This window comes from Erinaceus europaeus, chromosome 12, assembly GCF_950295315.1.
Source record: "Erinaceus europaeus chromosome 12, mEriEur2.1, whole genome shotgun sequence".
NCBI lineage: Eukaryota > Metazoa > Chordata > Mammalia > Eulipotyphla > Erinaceidae > Erinaceus > Erinaceus europaeus.
Window position 1 is genome coordinate 5420813 of NC_080173.1, and position 15864 is coordinate 5436676.

The 15864-nt window shown below is 51.6% G+C and overlaps 1 protein-coding gene across 2 annotated transcripts; it reads left to right on the forward strand.

Moving 5' to 3' along the window:
• The first annotated feature begins 264 nt into the window (after positions 1-264).
• Positions 265-15862, forward strand: LOC103114664 (WD repeat domain phosphoinositide-interacting protein 1). Of its 2 annotated transcripts, XM_060202628.1 has the most exons (9): positions 442-772; positions 1322-1414; positions 2808-2878; positions 3822-3929; positions 7945-8109; positions 10431-10538; positions 11163-11281; positions 11982-12082; positions 15312-15862. In XM_060202628.1, exons 1-9 carry the CDS (start codon positions 605-607, stop codon positions 15357-15359), a joined length of 981 nt encoding a protein of 326 aa, XP_060058611.1. In that variant the 5' UTR covers positions 442-604; the 3' UTR covers positions 15360-15862. The 2 variants fall into 2 exon arrangements, with proteins under 2 accessions (XP_060058612.1, XP_060058611.1); XM_060202629.1 differs by lacking the exon at positions 11982-12082 and having other exon boundaries at positions 265-772.
• Positions 15863-15864: the final 2 nt, after the last annotated feature.

Genomic DNA, 15864 nt, shown 5'->3' on the forward strand with positions numbered 1-15864 from the left:
TAAAGTCATTATAGAGTTGGAATCCTGGGACCTTGGTCTAATCTGTCCTTTGGTTTCTCTTAATCCCAATTCCACATTTTAGAGATCTCAAAATACAGGTGAACCCCTCAAGTGAACTTCTCCCTTTGGGGAGCTCCCACCAGGGCTGCAGGGGGACATTTGGCTCAGTGATGAACGAACAATTTCAAAATAGGATCTCCTCGCTCCTCACGCCCTGTCTCCCAACCTCAGGATCTCTGTCTTGAGAGGGCCGGCCAGCTATATTTAGTCACCTACAGTAAGTCGCACCCTGACCTCTCCCAGCAGGAAGATATATTTCAGCTCCAAGGGCACTTTCTCACAGCCTTGGGGAATAACGGCATTGGGAGAGAAACAGATGCTTTGTCAGAGCCCTGGGGTAAAATGTGAAGAAGACCACCTCCACTGACCAGAAACATGAGCCGGTGGGGAAGGCATCCTCCATCAGCTCACGAAGGCTTGCTTTCTTCCCTGGTGAATTTTACCTTTGGCATCCTTTGGATTACAACAACCTATTGGAAGTGGAGGTCTACAGAGTCATTCCTCCCCCGGCCAGCGGGTGGCACTGTAGTTGTGCTATTGCCAGATGCCCTTTCCAGGCAAGTCCTGTCTGTCCTGCCCACACTTCTTATCACCCTCTGCTTATCCTTTGCCAGGTCTGTGTGCCCTCTCTATCAATCATTCCAATTCCTACGTGGCCTACCCTGGGAGTCAGACTACCGGCGAGATCGTGCTTTACGATGGACACTCCCTGGTAGGTGGAACGGTTCCCCACTGGCTGTATCATCACCGGCTGAGATCAGTAGATCCTCTGGGGCCGAGGTGGGGTGTGGAGATGGAAGTGACTCTGGCAGAGCCTCTTCTGCCCACAGCAGTTGGGTGTGCAGGAGAAGGCGCTGGTGATAGTCCGTGTTACTTGCCAGGCAGTGGGTCAGGCCAAGGCCATGGAGCGGTGGGAACCGCTACCAACCGCAGCCCACCGCTGAACGGAGTGTGTTGTGCTGCTCTGCGTCTCAGCCCACTCCCGCTTCCCACTTCCTGCCCTCTGCTCTCTGCGGCTTCCCGAAAAGGGGGCAAGGTGGCCGTGTGAGGGCCCCCTAAACATGCAGGCAGGCAGGGCACCCACGCCATTGGTCCGATTCAGACACGTGGTTGGTCTTCTCAAAGGTGGGAAGAGGCAGGAAACACAGTAAGTAAGGTGGGAGTGGAATGTCTTGAAGGAAAGAGGAAAGAGACAGACATAGGTCTTCTCGCCCCTCTTCCTGGTCACCCATCTACAGCCATCGTCCCTTCTCACCCCCAGAAATCAGTCTGCACGATTGCTGCCCACGAAGGGATGTTGGCCGCCATTGCCTTCAACTCCTTGGGCTCCAAACTCGCCAGTGCTTCTGAGAAAGTGAGTGTCTGCCCAGTGGCCCCCAGGCCTTCTGCTCTCAGAGGGTAGCTCCCTCCCGGGAGTGCAGGTGAAATGTGGAAGACCAGCCCCGGGCCTGCTCAGGAGTCACTCCAGAGGTGGGGTTCCTGATCCCCTCCTGTGGTGTATGCGTGTGCTTAGTCATCCAACAGGTCAAAGGACTGTGCTGTGCAGGGTACAAAACACTCTGCACAGATCTCGGGGTCTTGCTCAGAAATGCACAGGCACAGCATATCCATGGGTACTGAGGGACCCTGTATCTCCCATCCAAGTACTAACCAGGCCCGACCCTGCTTAGCTTCCGAGATCAGACTTGATCGGGCGTGTTCAGGAAGGACCCCGTATGTTATAAGCATGGCGCTCAGACAAGTGCTCTGCTCTTTGGCAGGAAAAACTGATCTTTTCTGAACCAGACAAGTCAACAAAGGTGACCTTGTTGGGTTTCAAATGCCATGGGAAACAGATTTATTTTATTTTACTTTATTTTATAAGAGAACCAGTGAGTCATTTTGGCTTGTGCAGTGCTTGGGATCAAACTTGAGACCTCATACCAAGGGTCCAGTACTTTAATCACTGAACCACTCATATCACACTTTAAAAAAAATAGGGGGCTGGTCCAATAATAAAAAAATTATTTACGAGGGCTGGGCGGTAGCAGCTGGCGTGAAGCGCAAGGACTGGCATAAAGATCCCGGTTCGAGCCCCCGGCTCCCCACCTGCAGGGGAGTCACTTCACAGACAGTGAGGCAGGTCTGCAGGTGTCTATCTTTCTCTCCCCCTCTCTCTGTCTTCCCCTCCTCTCTCCATTTCTCTCTGTCATAGCCAACAACGACAGCAATAACAACAATAATAACAGTAACGATAAACAACAAGGGCAACAAAATGGGAAAAATAGCCTCCAGGAGCAGTGGATTCGATTTGTAGTGCAGGCACTGAGCCCCAGCGATAATCCTGGAGGCAAATAAATAAATAAAGTTCAAGAATTATTTGCTTATGAGAGAATGAGGGGGAAAAAAAGAACCAGAGTCTCAGTTTGGCACATGTTAGGGCTCCCGCTCTGGACCTCGTCTTGAGGGTCCAAAAACAAATCTGTCTTAATAGGCAGAGACTAAATGTTCCTTGTCAGGGCTCACTTTGAGCCTTCATCTCGGGTGGGGCAGGATACACGGTCTGTGCACATTCTGAGAGTTGGCTATAAAGCTCACAGACAGAGGCAAACAGGAAAGCCTCCGAGCTCCTTCCTCCTCAGATACAGAGGTTCAAGTTCTGTAAGATGAGCTTCTCTCTAAGGGGACATCTCTGTGTGACCCCATGAATGGCAAGACGACCCCCGCCCCCCCGCCCCCCCCCCCCCCCCCCCCGCTTTCTGTTCCAGGGCACCGTCATCCGAGTCTTCTCTGTACCAGAGGGGCAAAAGCTCTATGAGTTCCGGAGAGGAATGAAAAGGTGGGTGTTTGTGTAAAAGCCCACTGGGAAGAGGGCTGGGCAGTAGCGCCGTGGGTTAAGCACACATGGTGCAAAGCGCAAGGACTGGCATAAGGATTCTGGTGGGAGCCCCTGGCAGGGGGGGTCGCTTCACAAGTGGTGAAGCAGGTCTGCAGGTGTCTATCTTTATCTCCCCCTCTTTGTCTTCTCCTCCTCTCTCCATGTCTCTCTGTCCTAGCCAACAACAACATCAATGGCAACAGTAACAACAACAAGGTCAGCAAATGGGGGAAAAATGGCCTCCAGGAGCAGTGGGTTCCATAGTGCAGGCACCGAGCCCCAGCAATAGCCCTGGAGGCAAAAAATTAAATAAATAAATAAATAAATAAATAACGACCCCCTAGGAAGTACCCACAAGAGTCCTGCAGAGAGAGACTGTGGGCCACTTCCTGGAGAAAGCATGTACCTTCCTCACCCAGGCAGGAAGTCGACCTGCTTTACTCCAGGCCGCTAACTTAGTGCACAAATAAATCCCCAACGTCTTGGGCTGCTCCTTTGATAAAGAGCCCAGGCACCATGGATGCTTTCTGATGTGCGCAGTGGACAAAGGGGAAATCACCCAGGGAGTCATAACCTAGACGGCAGCTCCAGTTACCTTCCACGGCAAGAAAGAGCATGCCGAGTATAATGGTCTGGGCTCCCGGGGCTGCAGGCTTAGCAACTAGATTTGAGCACAGAACAGCCTCCAAGGTGACCACGGAAGCCATGTTTGGTTCCTGCTTGCCTGACGCTACAGCAGTTTAGCACCGTCTGAGGCACGGGCTGCCAGACAGGAATATGAACACGGTGCTCAGTGGGCTTCAGGACACATCTAGGGTACCCAGGCATGCTTGTCTTCTCACTGAGCTGATGTGTTTGAGCTGTGAGGCGCTGGCTCACGTCTACAACATCACCACGCTTCTAGGTATGTGACGATCAGCTCGTTGGCGTTCAGCATGGACTCCCAGTTCCTCTGTGCCTCTAGCAACACGGAGACGGTGCATATCTTCAAGCTGGAACACCTCACAAACAGGTAAGCACTGCCGGGAGCGCAGTGTTGGTTAGACCAGAGGAGCTGGGCCCTGACTATCTCTTCCTGCCAACCACTGCCAACCACTGCAGAAGTGACTGCTTCCCGTGGAATGCCACCCAACTCGCTCGGCTTGGGGATGCCTTTCCTCCCTTGGTAGGCACATGTGAGCAGTCTGGGTAGTGTGGGCGGTGAAATGCATAGGAACACAGCATCTGGGGACGCTTGCCTGCGTTTGTGCCTTCAAGGGGCTGTTCCCCTTGTAAACCATGAGGCCTGGGGCAGATCATTTCATTGTTCTGGACTCTGGTTTCCCCTTCTGTAAAACATACATGGTCCTGTGCACCGTTCGGGCTTATTGTGAGGAACAGATGAGGCCCTAGACCTGAGGCATTTGGTGCCGCCTGACACCCAGTGGTGTCAGGAATGGTGACGTGTCGACCATCAGCCTCCCGTGAGTGCTTGGCCTCCCTGGTGTAATAGGAGGATCTGTCAGTGTGACAGCTTGCGGCCTCCCTGATGTAGGCGGCAGTGTCTAGCAGCAGAACACAGGGCACGGGGTTTCCACCCGTCCTTCTGAAGCACCATCTGAGGACGCCAGCCCCCTCTCCCTGAGTGCTGGGGTTCCCCTGCCCCCCAGTCTTGGCTTCTCCCCACAGGCTAGTGTCGTGCTCTTCCTCTGCAGGGCTCCTTCCTCTCGGTCGCCCTTCAGCCCCTGCGCCTGCGTCCCCAGAGCTCATCTTTTACCCTGAGGTCCTTCTCACTCTTCACGTTCCCTCCTGCCCCCAAAGGTCCTATCTTCTTTCTGGATTTTTCTATCTCACTAAAGCCCTGCTTTCTTCTGAAGCTTCAGCATCGCATCTCTTCCTGACTGGAGTCCTGGAGGGCCTGGGGCTGAGGGGTCCCAGACACACTTCAGGCCCATCTCTGTCTGAGCTTCTCACTGCCACCGGAGATGGGAAATGCCATTTGTGGGCAAGCCCTCAATGGGCCCTCTCGCCTCTGTTGGTGACCATGGACAATGAGGGACTCATGGGGCCTGGATGGTGGTACAGCTGACTGAGCACGCACATGGTACAATGCACAAGGACCTGGGTTCAAGCCTTCAGTCCCCACCTGCAGGGGGAAAGCTTTACGCGTGGTGAAGCAGGGCTGCAGGTGTCTCTCTGTCTCTCTTTCCCTCTATCTCCCCCTTCCCTCTTGATTTCTGTCTCTTATCTTATAAATAAAGAAAATATCCCCACCTGCAGGGGGGTCGCTTCACAGGCGGTGAAGCTGGTCTGCAGGTGTCTATCTTTCTCTCCCCCTCTTTGTCTTCCCCTCCTCTCTCCATTTCTCTCTGTCCTCTCCAACAACAACGACAACAATAACAACAATAACAACAATAAACAACAAGGACAACAAAAGGGAAAAAATGGCCTCCAGGAGCAGTGGATTCACAGTGCAGGCACTGAGCCCCAGCAATAACCCTGGAGGCAAAAAAAAAAAAGAAAAACCAATTTTAATAATAATAAAAAAACCTTTCTTCCTAGTTGTTCCTGTGGCCCTGGTGACACTCACATTCACTGCCACCCCACCCCAGCCCCAGATCCCCATTTTCTGCCCATTGCCCTTAACTGAGTCTTTCACATCCAAGTCTGACCCATCTCTCCTGCCTTTGGTCTCACACTTGCAGTCTCTCTCTGCCAATCCATCCTACATCTTCTTGCTGAATTCTTCTCCTCAGAGTGTTGTACTGGTAACGACTCTCTCTTCTCAGAAGCTGGTACCCCCTTTGACCTTGGAGATAAAGCCTGCACACCCCCTGTCCAATATTGTTTTTATTATTATTTATTTATTAAATGGGAACACTGACAAGACCATAGGATAAGAGGGGTACAATTCCCACCACCAGAGTTCCGTATCCCATCCCCTCTCCTGATAGCTTTCCTATTCTTTATCCCTCTGGGAGTATGGTCCCAAGGTCATCGTGAGATGCAGAAGGTGGAAGGTCTGGCTTCTGTAATTGCTTCCCTGTTCGACATGGGCATTGACAGGTGGATCCATACTCCCAGCCTGCCTCTCTCTTTCCCTAGTGGAGCAGGGCTCTGGAGAATTGGGGCTCCAGGACACATTGGGGGGGTCATCTGCCCAGGGAAATCCTGTCCGATATTCCAGGTTCCGCTTGGCACATACTTGCTGTCCATCCACCACCTACCCTCCCTCGATGGGCCACCGCGACTTTCCCCCTCAGGGCTGCACTCGTCTGTATCCGTGTCTGAGTTACAGCTGCCCTCAGAACCCGTCGCTGTGGCCACCACCCCCACAGGCTTTGTCCACCAGCCTCTCGGACACCACGGGTGCTGGTGCTGGTGCTGGTCACCGCGCTAGGCACCACTAAGGATGTTAACCTCTCTAGTCCTCACAAGGAGGTGACCGGGATTGCCCTTGTTTTCCAAATGAAGAAACTGGGAAGTGTCAGACCCTCGGTGGTCTGTCTGCTGGTCACAGAGGAGTCTGTGCCCCTAACGAGGCATGTCGAAGATCCACCTGTGTCTCTTCTTCCTTCCTTTTAATCTGAGCTGGGACTCCAGCTTGAACTGGGGCCCTGGTACAGGTATTGCCTGGGGCTCCCCAGCTCAGAATTCCGGGGCCCGCACTCCTGATACGTAGGCCCCCAAAATGGGTGCAGTTCCCCCAGAAGGAACCATCAAGAGTATTTGTTTCTTTTTATTACTTATAAATTTTTATTAGTGATGTAATACTGATTTTACAAAATTATAAGATATCAAGGTTACAACTCTGCACTGTTCCCACCACCAGAATTCTGGATCCCCAGTCCCTCCACTGGAAGCTACAGCAGGTCCCCCCAAGGTCGCAGATATGGGTTGACTATTATTTCTACAACTATCTGTCTAGATTTGTACATATTTGCCCATTTTTCCCCCCTATGGCCCCATCTCTCTTCCTTTCCAAGTCACACCCACACCTCTTACTCCATCCAAATGCCCCTCTCTTTTTCCTCTTCTCTCTCCGGGTCCTGACAGAGTTGGAGTTCAGAGCCTGCTGGTCATCTTCTCCTTATCATTTCTCCCTCACTGGAAGTAAAGACCAAAACTCTTTTTGGGGTCCAGAAGGTGGGAATTCTGGCTTCTGTAATTGCTGTGACTGGACATGGGCATCGGCAGGTGGATCCATACCCCCAGCCTGAAACTATCAATTTAGATGCCGGCATTGAGGCCCACAGTAATGAGTCCAACAGTAGTTTGTAACAGTGAGAAAGAAGCCCCAGAGCGAGGCTGTGTGGCCCCCGCTGCCAGGATGGGGGTTCCCCCCACCCCACCAGCAACCACAGCAGGCGCTTCTGGGAGCACTTGTTCCTTGGCGTGCTTGCCTGCTGAGCAAAGCACCTCATGGTTTTCTGCTGTGTTTGGGGCGGGAGTGGTCTGAGGTGAAGTTCACTGGCCACAGGGATTCCACGGTGGGGTCAGTGTGAGTGGTCACTTCCATCCTGAATGGCTGGGTCCCTGGTGGCTCCAGGGTTGTAACCCAACACCACCCAAAACATCATGCCCTCAGGTCAGCTGTCCACTCTGTCCGCCTGGAGGCGGGTGAGGGGGGAGCTTCACTGCTAAGATCATTCTGTTCTTCCGTGAGCCCCAGGGGCCGGGGGCTGCTACTGATTTTGGAGTCCAGATATCTACCCCCTTCGTATCCTCTACCCAACCACCCGTTTTAGGAATCTAGAAATCAGGCCAACCATCAGATCCAATTAGCTTAATGGAGGAAGGCAGGAGCGCCAGGAACCTCTTAACAGCTTCTCAGCGGCTCTGCGGTAGAACAGACAGACCCTTGGTGCCTTCAGCTTAGCCAGAATAATGTGTCCTGAGTCGTTCTAGGTGGGCAGGACATTCTGCCAAGGCACAGTGCCTTCCTGTTGTGGTGAGCACAGCTGGTAGCGTTTGGGAGGTGTGGACGGCCGGCTCTGTGCCTGCCAAGGTCTCACCCCCACCTCTGCATCCCCCTCCCCCTCTTCCAGTCGCCCAGAGGAGCCTTCAACCTGGACTGGCTACATGGGGAAGATGTTCATGGCCGCTTCCAACTACCTCCCGGCCCAGGTGTCAGACATGATGAACCAGGACAGGGCCTTCGCCACCGGGCGCTTGACCATCTCCGGGCAGAGAAACATCTGCACCCTCTCCACGTACGTGCGGCACTGCCCCTCACCACAAGCACAGGCTTGTTGCAAAGCTGTTTTCCCAAAACATGGCATCCACAAGCCCCCACAAGAGACAGAGAAGTAGGCAAGGGCAGACAGTGGTCTGAGGGGAGCTGAGCAGAATCAGAACCCCGCAGTGACCGACCCGTCAGCCCCTCCAACTGTCTGACTCTGGTTTGGATTCGCAGGGCAGCTGAAGCTGGTGTGTGGGGGTGGCTAAGCCTCGGGAGGGTCACAAAAATGCTGTTCTGGAACCATGCCTATTTGCACGTGGTTATGTACAACGGCCCTAGTTCCAGTTGCAGAGACTCAGATACCTACGGGGTGGTCAGTTGTCAGAACCATGAAGCGTGAAAGGTGTTTGCCAACCAAGTTGTACCTTTAAATGTTTTCATAAAACTGGCCGACAGGGAGGATGAATCACTTTTGCTTCCTTCCTCCTTCCCTCCCTCCCTCCCTTCCTTATTTTACTCACCACCCCCTTCCTCCTCCTTTGTCATCATGCGGCTTCAACCACTCTTTTTTCAGAGGGACAAAGACACTGAGAGATACCACAACACTGAAGCTTCCCCTCAGTGCCACAGTACTCCCCACGTGTCATGCCAGGAGCTCACCTGGGCGACACACACACACACACACACACACACACAGCAGAGCAGGCGCCCTCCGAGGTGAGCTGTCTCCAGCCTCTGGTTTTGCTCCTTCCTTCCTTCCTCCCTCCCTCCCTCCCTCCCTCCCTCCCTCCCTCCCTCCCTTCCTGTCACTGGAAAAGACAGAGGCACACAAAGGACAAAGGCAGACGTGGCAGTCCATCCAGGTGGGCCGACGTCTTGACTGGCCTTCGTTTTTCAGAGTTAACAGTACACACACACCGAGGTAGGTTTTAGCCACACTGCTATGTTCAAAGGCAAGAAAAATGGGGCCGTGGCGGTGGGGGTGGGGGACACTCAGCATGTGCTTTGCATTTGTGGGGGTTTAGATCCTTTTTGTTTTTTAAATTTGTGCAGAACAAAATTTTAGTTGTTCTGAATAGAATAGGAAGTATCTTTTTTTTTTTTTTTTTTCTTTACTGGGGAATTCATGGTTTACAGGCGACAGTCAGTACAGTAGTTGTTACGTGTGTAACATTTCTCAGTTATTCAGGTAACACGTAGTTTACCACACTCACCCACTAGGTCCTCCTCCGCCATCCTGTTCCAGGACCGGAACTCTCCCCCCACCCCAGAGTCTTTGACTTTGGTGCAATACACCAACTCCAGTCCAAGTTCTGCTTAGTGTTTGTCCTTCTGATCTTGTTTTGCAACTTCTGTCCACGAGGGAGAGATTATTCCATATTCATCCTTCTCTTTCTGGCTGATGTCACTTAACCTGGGCTCAGTTCCTCGCAGTATATACAGCTGAGTGCTGCTTTGGTCTCTCTCTCTCTCTCTCTCTTACACACACACACACACACACCCACACACACACACACACATTAAAAAAGTTAAAAATAGGGAGTCGGGCGGTAGCACAGTGGTTAAGCGCACATGGTGCAAAGCACAAGGACCGGCGTAAGGATCCCGGTTCAAGCCCCCGGCTCCCCACCTGCAGGGGAGTCGCTTCACAAGCGGTGAAGCAGGTCTGCAGGTGTCTGTCTTTCTCTTCCCCTCCTCTCTCCATTTCTCTCTGTCCTATCCAACAACGACATTAATAATAACTACAACGGGAGTCGGGCGGTAGTGCAGGAGGTTAAGCGCAGGTGGCGCTAAGCACAAGGACCAGCAGAAGGATCCCGGTTCGAGCCCCCGGCTCCCCACCTGCAGGGGAGTCGCTTCCCAGGCGGTGAAGCAGGTCTGCAGGTGTCTGTCTTTCTCTCCCCCTCTCTGTCTTCCCCTCCTCTCTCCATTTCTCTCTGTCCTAGCCAACAACGATGACCTCAATAATAACAATAATAATAACTACAACAATAAAAAAAAACAAGGGCAACAAAAAGAATGAATAAATAAATAAAAATAAAAATAAAAAATAATAATAACTACAACAATAAAACAACAATGGGCAGCAAAAGGGAATAAATAAATAAAATTTAAATAAATAAATAAATACCAAGAATCATAAAAAACAAAGAAGACTCCTCCAGATAGACCGTGGGGTCAAAAGTCTAAGCAACAGCCAAGACCCAGAGTGGGGTCCATGAGCTCAGGGTTTGTTGATGGCGGGAGGAACAGACAGTTGCTAGAATGGGTGAGGGGGCCGGTGCCCCTGGAAGCTGGGCCAGTCACCCGCCTCTGCTGTCACCATAACCCCTGCTTTCCCTGGGTTCCTAGGATCCAGAAGCTGCCGAGGCTGCTGGTGGCATCATTGGACGGCCACCTTTACATCTACAATCTGGACCCTCAGGACGGAGGAGAGTGTGTCTTAATCAAAGCTCACAGGTAAAGGGCCCCCTTTTCCGGAAGGCACCACCGGCTGTGCCGTACTGTCCCTGGTCCTGAACCGCGGCACCGCAGCTCGCAGCTCGCCGTGGCTCTTACCTTCTCCTTTCTCTGGCCGTGGTAGCGACAGGGCTCGAGTGCCACCTGCCTGCTTTGTGGCAGGCTCAGGAGAAGGCACCTCCCCCAGGCCTGCACCTATAGACGGAGTGCAAACCACCCCCCACACACACCCCCGGGGTGGGAATATATAGAATGCGGCATCTCCCTGCCCCTTGCTTGGGTGGTCACCAAATGAACAGGCCCTGGCAGCGTTTGTGCCCCAGAGCAGGGCACCTTCTTCCTGCCGTAGACAGGACCTCATGAGCCTCCACTGCCCCCTCGCTTGGTCTCCAGAGTGAGCCCTTGAGCTCGTCTTAGTGGCCTGGCCTGAGCATAGCGGGAAGGGCGGCGGCCCACCCCACAGGAGAGGCAGGACTGAGCCTGGTAGCTTAAGGTCACTTCTGTTCACACTAGCAAGTGCTTCCTGGGGCTCTTCCTTTAAGAAATATCCGGAAGATGTGATAATCTCTTTTTTTTCCCCTTTTCTTTTAATCCCTCCCCTTCCCCCTTGATTGCTACAATTAGCTTGCTTGGCTCAGGAACAGCCGAGGAGAATCAAGAAAATGACCTCAGACCTTCATTACCTCAGTCTTACGCGGCGACAGTAGCCAGACCAAGCACATCTTCGGCCTCCACGGTGCCCGGTGAGCGTTTAGGATGCGGGAGACCTGTGAAGACAGCCTCACTGTGATTCTTTCCTTCCTTGGCTCCTCTGTGGGTCGAGTACTCTGTCACTGGCTGTGGCAGCCACGGAGACGGTGGCACCTACTTTGTGCCAGGCTGGAGGTGGGCAGGCACCTTCCCTGTGCCGTGTGTCTGTGGAGGGGGGACATGCAGAACTGACAGGGGGACTGACTGTTACCCTGGGGACCCTAAACACAGCATGAGATGGCCATTTACCTGACAAGCAGCAGTAACCCTTGGCCTCTGAGAATTCAGGGCAATGGGAAAAAGTTGTGTTTTTTTTTATGTTTTTATTTTATTTTATTTTATTTTGGATAGAGACAGAGAAATTGAAAGGGAAAGGGGAGGCAGAGAGGGAGGGAGAGAGAGACCTGAAATATTGCTTCACTACTCATGAACCTTTCCCCAGCTTGAACCTGGACCCTGACACTTTATACAGTATGTGTGCTCTACCAGGTGGCCCCACCATTCAGCCCCTGGAGAATAAGTTTTAGGCATCTGGGGTGGGCAGGTAGCTGACAGCAGCACACCCCCATGTCTCAGAAGCTAGGGGAAATAAACAGGGCAAAGCAGCCTCGCATGGCCCCTTGAGTGTGCCCCTGGCTCTGGGTGTAAGAACAGAGCCTGGGGCATCTCTCATGTGTCATCTTTGGTCCCCAGGTTATTCCGAGGACGGCGGGGCGCTCCGAGGAGAGGTCATTCCTGAACACGAGTTTGCCACGGGACCAGTGTGTCTTGATGATGAGAATGAATTTCCCCCTGTGAGCATTAGGAAGCCCTAGAGAACAGCTGTGTGTGCTTAGACAGCACGTCTTCTCCAAGAGGCGATGCCACTCTGCCTGTTAGCTCAGCCGCGGTGACTAACCCTCCCTAGTAGTCGGAAAGCCCCAGATGGTGCCCCGCGCTGTATGCTTCAGGCCCTACAGACAGACCGCCTGTGCGGTGTTGCGCCAAGCCCGATGGCGTTCTAGTAACCACATACTAACTAGAGGTCTCTGTGGCCTCACACGCGCAGAGGCCTGGGACCCTGGATTCTGCTGCTCTAGCGCCATCTTTGCCACTGATAAGCTAGAACAGTGCGCAGCTCTCATTTTCTGGAGGCTTCTAAGGATGCTTTTGCAGAACACTGCCATCCTTGTGCCCAAGATGATGGCTTGCCAGTGTTAGGGGCAGTGCTCTGCAGGGAATATGGGCCCTCTCTCCCCCTCCAGCTGAGTCCCAGGCACCAGTGGATTCGCCGCTAATTAACAGCAGGGTGGAGGGCCGGGGCTGGGCCGGGGTGGAGCCCCCTTGGGTGCCTCTGGCTAGCTTTTCTGGCATCTTGCTTCAGCTCCTCTGCCGCCCGGGGCTGGCAGGGTGCCTGGCTTGGCTTCTTCCAGCGTCGCTATCTAAAGAGGAGATTCTCTGTCTGGGTGGCTGCCAGGGGCCTCCTTAGCTTCTGCTCCTCCGTCCTTCCATTTAGAGCCATGGACAGACCACTGGCCAACCCGACCCATCTGGAAATGAAAGCAGTGTTTTGGTGGGCCCTGGGTCTGTGAGCGTCTCCCTGAATCTCTGGGAAATGCTGACTGGGTCTCGGGGTGGCATGTTTTCTGTGTTCCTGGTCCTTGTTTTGTGATGGCAGAGATGCTCTGTGGAGGAGGGCAGGCCTGCTTCCTTTTTCACAGCCATTGTTTCAGAAACACTCTAGACCCATGAAACACTCTAGACACAGAATCAGCTAAAAACAAAGCCAAAACAACTTGTGGGCGGCCTCGTGCGTGACCCGTGACCGCAGTTCACAGTCGGGGCTTCTCGTAGGCAGACTACCAGATGCGCTGGCAACAGGTCGTTCATGCATAGGTTTTCAGGGCAGACCACAATGACCGGGGGTTGTCTAAACAAGAAAAGCCATTCTACGGTTTATAATAGTTGTCGGTCTGCTGCTCCTGGAGGAGACAGTTGTTTTCTTTCTCCCAGTCCTACCCACCCCCATTCCCTCAGTCAGTCAGAAGTGGAAGGTTTTTTTCTTTTTTTCTGTCTTCCCAAATGTTGGTTGTTAATTGTCTGAAGTTGTATCTTCCCAGAATGAAAACATTTCCAGGAATAGGCATCTAAACCAGACATGGGGAGAAATGGGATATCCAACAAGTAGGTCCGGATCCTTCACCTACTGGCTTCCATTTCAGTCAGACTGGTAAAAGTCTGGTAATGTGAGTGAGTTACACAGCCTCTTTATCTGATGATGATGATGACGATGATTTTTACAAAGTTGGGGGACTTTGTATACTAGCCATCAGGAACTGATCCTTGCCAAAGAAAACCCGTATAAAAGAACAGGGGCACTGGGCACATAATTTGATATGCAAATGAGTGTACGTCATTTCCAAAATATGAACTAATCTTGAAACCTGTCGCAAGGCCTGTTCCCCACTCCTATACAATACTGCCAGAAGTTGCGTGCCAGCCAGTATCATCACTCAATGACCAAAGGAGTGAAAGCTCAAATTTCATCTGTTTTTTAAATTTATTTTATTATTATTATTATTGTTATTTTTACCAGAGCACTGATCAGCTCTGCTTTATGGTAGTGCAGGGGATTGAACCTGGGACTTCGGAGCCTCAGGCTTGAAAGAAAAGAGAACTGAGGGGCCAGATGGTGACACACCTGGTTGAATGCACACATTGCCGTGTACGAGGACCCAGGTTCAAGCTCCCGGTTCCCACCTGGAAGGGGAAAGCTTCACGAGTGGTGAAGCAGGGCTGCAGGTGTCTGTCTACCCATCTCTCTCTATCTCTCCATATATATATATATCCTCCCCTCTCAGCTTCTTTCTGTTCAGAAAGAAATAATTAAAATTAAAAAAATTATTTAAGAAAGATGGAAGTTGGGCACTAGTGCAACGTTTAAGCGCACGTGGCACAAAGCGCAAGGACCGGCATAAGGATCCTGGTTCGAGCCCCCGGCTCCCCACCTGCAGGGGAGTCGCTTCACAGGCGGTGGAGCAGGTCTGCAGGTATCTGTCTTTCTCTCCCCCTCTCTGTCTTCCCCTCCTCTCTCCATTTCTCTCTGTCCTGTCCAACAACAACGACATCAATAACAATAATTACAACACTAAAACAACAAAAGGGAATAAATATATTTTTTAAATTATTTAAAAAAGAAAGAAAAGGAAAGAGAACTGATCACTTGTGGTACCTTAGAAATAAACTCTCTGGGAAGCAGCAGCTTTTGTTTTGGTGCCAGTCAGCTTACACGTCTGTTTCTGTGTTTTTTCTTTTTTTCTTTGCTTTTTTTGCCTCCAGGGTTATTGCTGGGGCTTGGTGCCTGCACTCGAATCCACTGCTCCTGGAGGCTTTTTTTTTTTTTCTCTTTTGTCGCCCTTGTTGTTTATCATTGCTGTTATTATTGTTACTGCTGTCATCAGATAGGACAGAAATGGAGGAGGGGAAGACAGAGAGGAGGAGCGAAAGACAGACACCTGCAGACCTGCTTCACCGCTTGTGAAGTGACCTCCCTGCAGGCGGGGAGCCGGGGGCTCAAACCAGGATCCTTACGCTGGTCCTTGCACTTCACACCATGTGCACTTAACCCGCTGCGCTACCGCCCAGCCCCAAAAGTCTGTTTATTTTCTGACACTAGTTTTTCTCCTGTGATTAAGAAGGGAATCAGGACCAAGGGTATATTACTGAATTCTTAGTAGTGATTTAGCAGTCCGTGTTTACAAGTCAAATGAGCCTTTCTGAAACTATACATGTAAACTGTACACATATTTTGTAAATACATTGTCAGTATTTTCTGAAACTGCCATCTGGTCTTTACCTAAATGAGACAGGTGAACTTCCTATGGCTGAGACTGAGGGACATGTCATCTGTGGAGAGAAGGAAAGGCTCTGGGCCCAACCTCGCTCCCCCTGGCGGCCCCTCAGCGGACCAGATTTGTCGCTAAAACAGCTGCCTACCAAGCTCCCTCTAGAAAGAGTAAGGCCCTTCTGTTTTGATTCCGGTAGATAATCTTGTGCCGTGGAAGTCAGAAGGGCAAAGCGAAGCAGTCCTGATGAGAAGCACGCCTCAGAAATCAGGACATCCCTGTCGGGTGGTTATGGAGAAACCCAGGAAGGTAGAAGAATGGCGTCTGGTTGTGTGAGCAGGACGGGGACAGGAGTCCCTGGCGCTGGCCACATACGCCATAGGACACCATCACCAGCTTCCCCCAGCCCTGGCCACCGGGGCACGTGAGAGACACTTGAGTTACACGGCCCACTGTTTTAAGATATGTTATGACCATAGCGTCCATGCTAACTAACCATATTGGTCTGTAATCGGATTTTTTTATTAAAAAAAAAAAAGAAAGGGGGGCATCCTTTTTCAATGTATGCTGTGTAAAAAAAAAAAAAAAAGTCCATATAAGGAGACTTCTTTGAATTGTATTTCTTGTATATTACATACAATATAGAGACTCTTTTAGCCAAGCAAGGTATTTTTGCAGTGATTGGAATAAATGATTTCTTATGACCTTTGAGTTCCATGTTGGACACTAATAATAAAATCATGGTAAATGCA